General features: G+C 34.4%; 1 protein-coding gene across 1 annotated transcript; it reads left to right on the top strand.

Moving 5' to 3' along the window:
* Nucleotides 1-216: 216 nt before the first annotated feature.
* Nucleotides 217-10,759, top strand: LOC110681042 (mitochondrial import receptor subunit TOM40 homolog 1-like). The gene is made up of 2 exons (XM_021856812.1): nucleotides 217-380; nucleotides 10,179-10,759. Exon 2 carries the CDS (start codon nucleotides 10,181-10,183, stop codon nucleotides 10,742-10,744), a length of 564 nt encoding a protein of 187 aa, XP_021712504.1. The 5' UTR covers nucleotides 217-380; nucleotides 10,179-10,180; the 3' UTR covers nucleotides 10,745-10,759.
* The last annotated feature ends 219 nt before the right edge of the window (nucleotides 10,760-10,978 follow it).

The raw sequence follows: 10,978 nt of genomic DNA, 5'->3' as shown, positions 1-10,978 counted from the left end.
CGACGCTTGGAGATTGAGAAAAAATATGTATAAAAAAAATGTTTGTCCTTATTTCTGTCGGATTCATAATACAAGGTTTATTACCCCTCGAATCATCTTACGGAGTTTTCCTCTGCTGGCACCACTGCCGCAAAATTACGCACACCTGTCAAGACGCGAAACTGTCAGTGTGTGGTTTCTTTGGCGTTTTGATTGCTCGTCGTGTGAGGCATTTTCAGGCGATTCGTGTTTTTCGGCCGTAGTGCGCTATCTTTTGCGTAATCGATGCGGATTTCTCATCGCGGATTATAAATTAGAAAAAGGAAGGAAGGATATAGTGCTTGTGTATCCCGGACGGATTCCATTTGTTCCGTGTTGTTGTAATCTGTAAAGAGTAGCCAATATGGGAATAGGGTTGTCGCAAATCTCAATTAATCGATTAGTTCATAATCGATTACAGTCCAAGATTGCCGATTATGGATAACGATTAATCGACCAGCATTAATCGATTAATCGAAATAATCGACATTTTTTTTGTAGAAACGAGTACTTATTGATATATGCATTACTATAATCACTAATATATCCTCAACTTACTTCCATTTTACCGTAATTCAATTAAAACAGCTTTTAAAGTTGTTCCTAATAAATAAGTCTTTGTGAATACGGATGTACAAATACGTGAAATTTCTCTCATGATATTACTACAAAACCAATTTCCACACCATGAATATGAGGTAATGTGTAGTATATTGTTCCTTGATTCATTTTATTCAAACTGATCATCATCATCATCCATATACTATGGATAAATTGGTTGAAGCTATTGCCTACATTAAAACCGTTTAATTGAGCGGTAAGGATTCGGCAGCGATCTACTCTTTTATGTTTTATGATTTCAAGAATCAAATAATTCAAATTTATAAACGCTACTGAACTGCTACTAGAACTGATCAATTTATACAGAACATACATGATTCTGTAGGAAACCCCTGCTTGGCTTCATTAAATATTTCCAATAAAAGTAATAAATATTATTATTAATATACAGTCGCCTCTCCACATCTCGATATCGAAGGGACCATCGAGATAGGGAGAGATCGAGACATAGAACAATTTTTTAACGAATACTAGATTGAAAACCACTCCGTTGCCAGGAAAATGAAAAACATACAGATGTCATTTCATTTTCGCAAATTGTTTTGAATCTCTAAAATCTCGTCTAGTAACCTTTGATAATGGGCATATCGACATACGGAGAGAAAATTGGGAACGACAATCACATCGAGATAAGGAGATATCGAGATAAGGAGGATATCGAGATATGGAGATTGAAAATGTATGCAGAATGAAGGAACCGAAAAAATCATCGACATACAGGGTGTACAAACTTTGAAGATCAGTGTCTTCTGCAGACATTGTCATTCAGGATGTCTTTAAAAATGTAACCAGGATTTTTTTTTGACGTAAACTTTAGTAGTTCTTCAAGACATTGTTTAGGAAATTTTACAAGGAAGTTTCCAAAGAAATCACAGGCATTCATCCAGAGATGTCTCAAGAGAAATTTTTCAGAAATTTTTGGATAAACTTGCCGAATTTACTAAGGAATTCCTAGGAAAATTATTAATATTTTTTTCGAATTCATGACAAAAGTTCATGGGGTGAACACAAACTTTTGCACCATACTGAGGGGTGAATTCAGACTTTTACACGATGACTTGAATAACTGTTTCTTTGATTTTGAATCTTAAAATCTGAAAACTTTTCCCGCCAAAATTTCGTGAGTGCTATTCAAAGAATATAGAATTACGATTTAAAGCTTTTAAAATAAAAACTTCAGGGATGTTCCATTAAAAATGGAGACTTGCATTGAAGTAGTGACCAAGTTTGTAAAAAGAGATCTGCTACCAGCCTTGTATGATATACAAATATGATTCCATTTTTATTTATATAGATATGGAGAAAGCTTTAGATAAGTGAGAAAATGAAGTGAAGTCCTTTTCCAATAATCGGGTAGATTGTTACGGAATGTTTGCCAAATTATTTTGAAGTGCAAAATTGTGGCAAGAGTTCCCAAATGAATAAATTTTGGTTTGATTAAGGTGGCACGGGAGACCGTGTTATTTTCACTATCTTTTGTCTCACTCTAACAATTATCATCAAAATATTGTGGAAGCAAATCTCGAGTTTTAGTGAACAGATGAAGATGAAAATGTATTGAGTTGTGCACTACATATATAGAATCATAGTGATACAATTTGCGCATCGATATATGGAGTGGTTCTTGGGATTTGCTTCTTCAAATGGATAGAGTGATTATGATGACGTCCCGTGCGGCCTTAATGTATATCCTTAGTAAGTAATATTAGAAATTGCTCCGTATCGACAGAACTAGTAATTGAGCTTCTTAAGAAAATCCAACAACATTTTACCTCAGTTTAGTGATCTTATAATTTTTTACTAAATTGCCATTTACAATTTCTGTAGAAGATCTGCTTAAACTGAACAAGGATAATTGGAGCTGACCAAAAAGTTCGTTACATATTTGAAGTAACAGCCGGAGGTATATTCCCCATGATAGGATTTTTCTTAGTAGGTCTGGTGAATGCAACGAAGAAATATGGTAAGAAATTTATAGATAATTTTCTTCGAAGAAAACTAAACATTCAAGATTTCCAGCGAAAAAAAAATCTGGAAAGCATTCGGATAAATCTGCAGCAAAATTTCCTATGAAAATATCCTGATTTTATTGGATGTTCTAAAAGAAGTATCAGGAAGAATACTTAGGGAAATTTGTGGTGTAATCTGTTAGAGAATTGGACAAGAACCTGAATTTTTCGCTTTTTCATCAGCGTAATGGTGAACCACGCGACAACTTGAAGGTTCAAATATTCTTCTACTTTCAGAATCTGTGTCAATATTGGTGATGGTCAATCTGGTGATCTGGTTTTAAAGATATTTCGGTATTCTTTGGGGGCCGACACTTCCCGTACAAAATTTCTTTGGCTGCAATTTTGTATTTTAGCAATTTACCAAAAAATAAAGTAGGCTAGAAAAAAAAACAAGGCTAGAAAAAATAACAAGGAGCTCCTCTGGAAAACTCATACAAATCGGTTAAGTATTCTTAGAGAAACCTGAAACCAGTGTGGTGATTTTTTAAGTTTTCAAGATCTTTGTTTGGCAAGCGTGGTTCCAGAAAAATAAATGCTCATTACTTTATAACGGCTGCACCAAATTGCTTCATATGTTCACAACATATTATCATTAATGTATTATTCCGAAAAGAGGATATCCAAAAGCGATAAAAATTATGTAGCCTAAGATATTTACGTGAGTTATGGCTACACGTCGGTCCCCGAGGAATATCTCGGAATATCTCTAGATCCAATGATCAAAATCAACACATATACTTAAAAAAGAATAGATTTTTGAGAACTTGTGAAAAAATTATGCAAAACTCATGACAAACAAAAAAGTTATTGCGATTTGAATATTATTTGTTTTAAAAAATGAAAAAAATGATAGCAGCAGTAAAAGGGTAAAACTAAAGTTTCATATTCTCAGTGAGGGTAACAAATTTTCAATGCCTCTAAAATGATCTAAAAAAAAAAATTTAATTGGATTTCCAATACCACATCATACAATTCCTCAAGGAATTACACTACGACTGCCATCACGAAATTTCATGAATTTCAAATTCAACTTAGTTCATTGGTTCCAAAGGTTCCTACAAAACTGCTTTTTTGAGATTACCTTAAAGAATGCTTTCAGAATCAGAAAACATCTTTTGAAAATTAGAATTCATCAAGGATTCCTTCAGGGAGTTCTCTACCAATTTTTCATTTATTTAAAACACCATTCCTTCTGAAATACCTCCGGAGATGGCCTGCATAAATTCTTCTCATTTTTGGAAAAGTTCCAGAGATGCATCCAGAGTTCACCGCAGATTTTTTTTTCAGGTGATTCTCGAGAAATTTCTCAGAGGATTTTTTCAGTTATTCCTTCTGGAATTTACCATGAAGGCTTCCATAGATTCCTACAGGCATTTTTTTTGTAAGAGGGTTTCAGGAAAACTGCTAGGAATCATTCAAGTTTTTTCTCCTTTGATTCCACAGATTTTCATCTGAATTTTTTTTGAATTCCTTTTAGGATTCCTCCTAAAATTCCTTTGGGGATTTCTTAATAAATCTCCTCCCAGTAATACTTCTAGTTCATACTGATGACTTCCTTCTAAAATTTCTTTTGGAGAGGCTGTGGGTATTCTGCCCAAAATTCCTCTTCAGACTCCTTCAAGCTTGTTTCTAGAAATTTGTCAAGGATACGACTTACTATTCCTACACATATAACATATGAGGTTTTGCAAGAATTTGTTCTAAAAATACCCTTCAAATCTACTTCATGAAATTGACTAGCTCTCAACTGTTCTGTGGATTTCTATTAGAACTTAAACGATATTGATCCTGCTACTCCACTTACACAAATTATTGATTTATTGTTCATTTTACAATCTGTTGTTACTCATTAAGGATGCTACTGATTCCTGAGCAGGCTTGATAATACTCCTCAACATCATCAGAGTTCGGTGACATACTCTAGAGCAGCGGTGCTACCTTTGCCTCTTTGCGAGGGAGCGAAAAAATGCTAAGCAGAAGAAGTTTACGAAAATTGAGCAAGGAAAACGCCAGCACAAAACACACCAGAGTAAAATTCCATCAAAAAAGAATGCTCCCACAACTCCCCGAGGACTGCCTCGTTCTAACGGAACGCTCAAGAATTTTTTTGAAGCGTGAGTAAAGGTGAGCATCCGCACAAGAGAGAGGAAGTAACCAGAAAAAAAAAAATCCTCGCATTTTTTTTTTGCACTTTTACTCGAATTGCTTGAGGATCTGTGTTGAAAATTTTGAGTTCAATTTTTTCTCCTCAGAAAAACGGCAAAATCGCCTCCTCCTGAAACCCTTGTGCCATGTGTAAGTACGCTGTTCTTGCAATAACGAAGGAAGTAGCAACTTGCGGGCGGTCATCATGACCATGCTCATGCTCATTTAACAATCTTTTCTTAGTAAAATCCGTGTTTTTTACTCCACATAATAGTAACTAAAAATGTCCTTTAAACTTGCATTATTAACTTATTCGAATTAAGAAGCTCGAGAGCTCTAAATTTTCATACCACGATCTATAACTTTATACTACCGGTACCCCTTTGGTTTAAACCATTATTTTAATTTACACCCCGCTAATCTACACATGATTCAAATTAAAAATAATTCAAATTTTACTCATAGAACGGAGTAAAGCGAAATGAAGCATCATGAAACGACACGCAGAATCTAAATAAAACAGCCAAAGAGGTAACAAGAAACATGGTTCTAGGGTGACTAGAAGTTCAATTGAATTAATAAATTGCCTGTTGGATTGCATGAGGTATTGTTCAAATTAGCAGGGGTGCTAGTTTCGTTATTGTTAGAGGCATTTTATAATTCTTGCGGCCTGAAATTTCATTTTTTTATGTTTCTCATAGTGATTTTTAACGCTTACGGCTAATTCAGCACAGCAATATTTTACTTTATAGTTTTACTTGATCTTTTTCTAAAAGTTTTGGATTTTTTAATGGCACACTTCATGATATCACAGAAAAAAAAATCTTCAAGGGAGTTTATTAATGGAAGGTAAAATAAATAATGAGTAGCAACCACGGAATGGAAGGTAAAATAAATATACTGGAGTAGCAACCACGGGCGGCCCATCAAGCTCAAGCAAGCTCAAGAAAGGTAAAATAAATAAATGAATAAATATACAGCCATTCCATGAAAAACCGATCTAGTGGGTCTCCGAATTCCGTGCAAAATTTGCTATTTTGTTCCTTATCCGAAATAAGGATACACGTATTTTTGGATTTTTTGATTAGGGTGACCAGAAAAATCGCGATTTTGCAAAATTTTTATTTTTAAAAAATTATAACTTTTGAAACCGTTTGACCGATTTTCAATCTTTTTGGACGAAATGAAGGCCGAATGAAATTTCACAAAAATTGTGTTTTTTACATGAAAAACTCAATAGGTTTCCGTTTTTTTCGTGTTTTGAAGGCCTCGGGACCAAAGAGACTATTGCTGCTCTCATTTTTTCTTAAAGTTCAGAAAATTTTACGTAAACTGTCAAATTGTCAGCGATGTATGTTTTTTAGTTTTTGAGATATATTTTTATGAAAATAAAAAATCAGGTCATTTTTCATCGGCACACACTGTAGATCTCAGCGCATTAGATTTGTAATGTTTAAAAAAAATCATAACTTTTGAACAGTTCAACCGATTTCCAATCTTTTTTTATGGAATTTAGCCTTCATTTCGTCCAAAAAGATTGAAAATCGGTCAAACGGTTCAAAAGTTATATTTTTTTTTAAATAAAAAATTTTGCAAGATCACGATTTTTCTGGTCACCCTAATCAAAAAATCCAAAAATACGTGTATCCTTATTTCGGATAAGGAACAAAATAACCCTAATCAAAAAATCCAAAATACGTTATCCTTAAGGAACAAAATAGCAAATTTTCACGGAATTCGGAGACCACTAGATCGGTTTTTCATGGAATGGCTGTTATATATAGATAAATAATTAGAACTGTTCCAGAAATTAGAGGATAAAAAAATATACATTTAATTCACCAAGAATCGTTCAGATTTTATTCATGTTTTTTTTCGGATTTCCTCCTTTTATATTTACAGGATTTTCATGAAGTCGATTATTAAACAAAAATCATCTTGAAATTTCTTCAAAGGGTTTCTCTTGTAATATTAACAGGAATTATACCTAAGATTAATTGAGGAATGCCTGTAGAAATTCCTTCCACAAATTGCTTCAGAAATGGGTATATAGATACACCTTGAAATATCTCCTGAGATTTTATCAGGAATTCTTCAGGGATTTGTCCGCAGATACCTCTAAGATTTCTCCTGTAACTCTTTCAGAAAATAATTTTGGAATTTCTCAAAAGAACACTACAAAATTATTATGCACCCCGAAACTACTAAAACAAAATTTAAAAAAAAAAATTAATCTCTGATGAATGACTAGAAGAATTCCTTAAGGAATTGTTGGAGCAATGAAGAAAATCCATGCTGAATTTTTGGAGAATTTCTGGAGTATTCTTGAAAGGATTCTTGAGGCAAATTTCGGGATTTCAAATGGGAGAACTCCGCGGCGAAGCAAGACTATGCGATTAAGAATACACGAGGGTTTTCTTTTAGAACTTTTTGGGGGTTGTTACAGTGAAAACGTAGTACCAAGAAGAAGAATAAGAAATAGCATAAGTGTAATTTTTTATGTACCGCCGCTTCTTGAACTCACTGAAAGTTTCTTTTTAGCACGGATATGATCTCCATCGCATATTAGCCCCAATGTCCCAAAACAAGTAAAAAATAATGTTATGAGGTTATTTATAAACTAGTGGTCCCGGCAAACTTCGTCTTGCCATCAAGTAGGCCAGCTCAAAAACGCTATGAATCATCCCAAACAAAATGACAGTTTCTTTCACGCTAGTTTTTCCGACTTTCCCGGTGAATATTCTGGGATTTTTATACACACAAAACACGTCGGAACACTGACGAACAAAACTGAAATATAATCATTCAAATCCGTTTGACCCGTTCGGAAGCCATTTCGGACATACAAACACCATTCCATTTTTATTTATATGATATTTATTTTAAGCATATATTTCAAACATTCTTTTAAAAATGTAAGAACCTCAGGAGAACCTTTAAGAATACACTGGAAATTGCATGTGTTCCTCACTGTTGAGCGTAAAACATAAGAACGGTAATACAAATATGTAGCGCAAGATAGAGAGCATTTCAAGGTTTAGCTGAAAATTGCACATATAAAGGGTTAGTGGATTATAACAGGGTGGCCACCAAATTTCGATTTTGAAATTCCCGCTTTTTTCCCGGTTTTCCCGATATATTTTAGAAAAAATTTTCCCGGTTTTTAAACTTTCTCTCCCATGGCTTCCATTGTCTATTTCTATATTAAACATCGTTCTATAAAAAGTCATTTTTTTTAAGAGATGAGCTAGCCTCGAGCTGCAAATCTCTTAAATAAAGATATCTATCTATCTAAAACTTTTTTTTATCAGTTTCAATTTTTTTCATCTATTTTTTTAAATAGTAATTTAATTGTTGTTCACTATTGGACAATAACTTGATTACTAGTTTTTTTCTAATCTATATAGAATCTTATTCTGAAACTATGACATAGTATTCATCTCAATAGATTTGTCACGCGTTCGTCGAAAATCAATGGAGCTCTAGAGCTACCATGAAAAAAAGGTAGTTAATTGTGCTAATAAAACGGATCCTATTCTTGGCACGGACAAAGAATTGATTGAAATGCTACTAAAAACCATATTTATCAACAAGATGTCCCTTAAAGTGATTTTAAAACGAAGACAAACTTCGAATTTTTAAGATAAAGTTCTAAGATCTAGAGAACCTGACAACCGTTCGCGTTGAAAATTCGATAGATTGGTTACATTCTGGTGATAATTAAACGATCAAAATTTCAGCTCAGAGCGCTGTTTGATTCTCTAGACTCGTGCTCTAGAGAATTCGAGGTTTGGCTTTGGTTTATAATCATCTTAAGTGCATCTTACTGCTGAGTTTCAGATAATTTGACAAACAAAAGCCCCAGATGCCTAAGTAAATCATCAAGATGCCCAAGTAGTTCTTTACCGTAATTTAAAGTATTTCATTTATTAATCCTTTGAATTTGTTTTACTAGAAAGGAAGAGTTCTCTAAAGCAAATAAGTTCAAGGCCACACATGTAGAAGCACTTACTTAGGGCTCATTCACAATTTTAATAACACCAAAAATTATCATTTTTGACACCTATCCACCCACATTCTCGTAAAAATTTTTGTATGGATATTCTACACATTTTATATGAGCTATAACAGCTGAGCGTTATGAAAATCGTAAATGAGCCCTTTTTCAAAACTTTGTTGATTTTGACAACTAGTGACAAATTGAAACCTTTTAAAAATAAGATTGTTTTCAAAATTTGTTGTGGTACATATATTTAACAACTACAGAAGAGTGCTAAATCAATCTGCGATAAGGAATTGGACATTAATGCAAAACTTCGAATAAAAAAGTTAGAGAAAAGATCAAAAATGTTATCCCTGACAAGGCGAGAAAAAAAATCAAAAACATATTTGGAAGCATTGCGAAGAATAGAGTGAAACATGTTTAAGAAATATGGTGCAGCATAGCAGGAATTAAGTTATTAATGTTTGAAACATATTTGTTCATAATTACGGATTCCTCATGACAATATCATTAAACATAACTACTTTCTGCAACTTATTTTATAGAGATAACTGCTGAATATGTTCGTTTAAAACGATTTTCCCGATGATCTTCTCAGATTCCCGGTTTTTCCCGTCTTTTTCCCGGTGGATTCAAATTCCCGCCTTTTTCCCGCTTTTCTCGTTTTTCCCGGTTCGGTAAACCCTGTATAAGGTTTAGTTTTATACATAGGAGTCCACATAGGGTATTGTCAGAATTCCATCAAAAACAAACTAGAGTTTTGTTAATGATAGTTAATTGCTTAGAATAGCATTACGGAACCACCGGTTGAGAAACACTGCTATAATTAAAACCATTTGAAACAAAAAATGTATAAATATTGCTGAAGGTTCCCAATGATTGTCGACAACAGAATATCAAAAGTATACAATCTCTACAATCCCGTGATTACGACAAAATTCGGGAAAACCGTGATTATAATGGTAATACGAATATAGCAATTTTTGAAATTATCTATGTATTTACAAAGATCTATTGATAGACAGTACAACAATGAATTGCGCAAAAAAAAAATCGCGGCGACGATCTTGAAAAATATTTTGGATAAACCCACAGAGAATATCAAATCAAGTGCAAAGATCAATAATCATATTTCGTGGTTTTACGATTTTTTTCTTTAGCACGAAATTTTTGTGCACAGAACACAATGTTTTGAAGGCATCACAGTAGCTTGAAATTGTTATTTTCTTGCTATAATCGACCAAAATTTTATTTCATAATCGATGTCAGTTAATCGATTATCTCGATTATTGAGCGATACATGTATCGATAAAAAAATAATCGATTAGTGAGTCGATTAATCGATTAATCGAAATAATCGATTAATTTACGACAACCCTATATGGGAAACGTGCTCGCCGCTTCAAAACCGATCGCTGCCGGTGGCCTTCCACCTCCCTTACCAGCGGAACCAATCCCTGCCAGTCCGGAACCGGAGAAGCCTCTGGAGAACCCCGGATCGATGGAGGAATTGCATAAAAAGTGCAAAGATGTCATGCCGGCCAATTTCGAGGGCGCGAAGCTAATGATCAACAAAGGGCTCAGCAATCACTTCCAAGTGTCCCATACGATTAACCTCAACTCGTCCAACACGAGCGGATATCGATTCGGGGCCACCTATGTGGGCACAAAGCAAATGTCCCCCTCGGAGGCCTTCCCGGTCATATTGGGAGACATTGACCCGGCTGGGAACCTAAATGCGAACATCATCCACCAGCTGACGCCGAATGTCCGGTGCAAATTCGCATCGCAGATCCAGAACCAGAAAGTAACTGCCGCACAGCTGACCACGGACTACAAGGGGCAGGATTTCACCGCCTCGCTGACCGTGGGCAATCCCAATATCCTGAACAACTCCGGCGTGATGGTGGCACATTACTTGCAAGCGGTAAGTAGAGTTAGATAGATAGTAAAGTATGTGAGTAGAGTAAGGGAGAGTTCATTTAAATACTTTAAAATAAACTAAAATCATCTAAAGGGGGCTCTTGTATTTTAACTTCCCTTGAAAATTATTATAATCTGAGTGCATTCGAAGATATCTAAGATTCTTAAGAATAAAACAAATTCTAATTTTATTGTTCAGCAAAAGTTTAAATCAACTATATTTTATGAAATATGCACCTCACGTACACTGCCCAGC

The sequence above is a fragment of the Aedes aegypti genome, unplaced genomic scaffold (assembly GCF_002204515.2).
Source record: "Aedes aegypti strain LVP_AGWG unplaced genomic scaffold, AaegL5.0 Primary Assembly AGWG_AaegL5_hic_scaff_276_PBJ_arrow, whole genome shotgun sequence".
NCBI lineage: Eukaryota > Metazoa > Arthropoda > Insecta > Diptera > Culicidae > Aedes > Aedes aegypti.
Note: the sequence above shows the minus strand (reverse complement) of the source record. Positions and strands in the feature narration are given on the sequence as shown.

What these genes read in the sequence shown, in the direction of transcription:
- LOC110681042 (XM_021856812.1), top strand. Translation starts at nt 10,181, where the DNA reads ATGGGAAACGTGCTCGCCGCTTCAAAACCGATCGCTGCCGGTGGCCTT.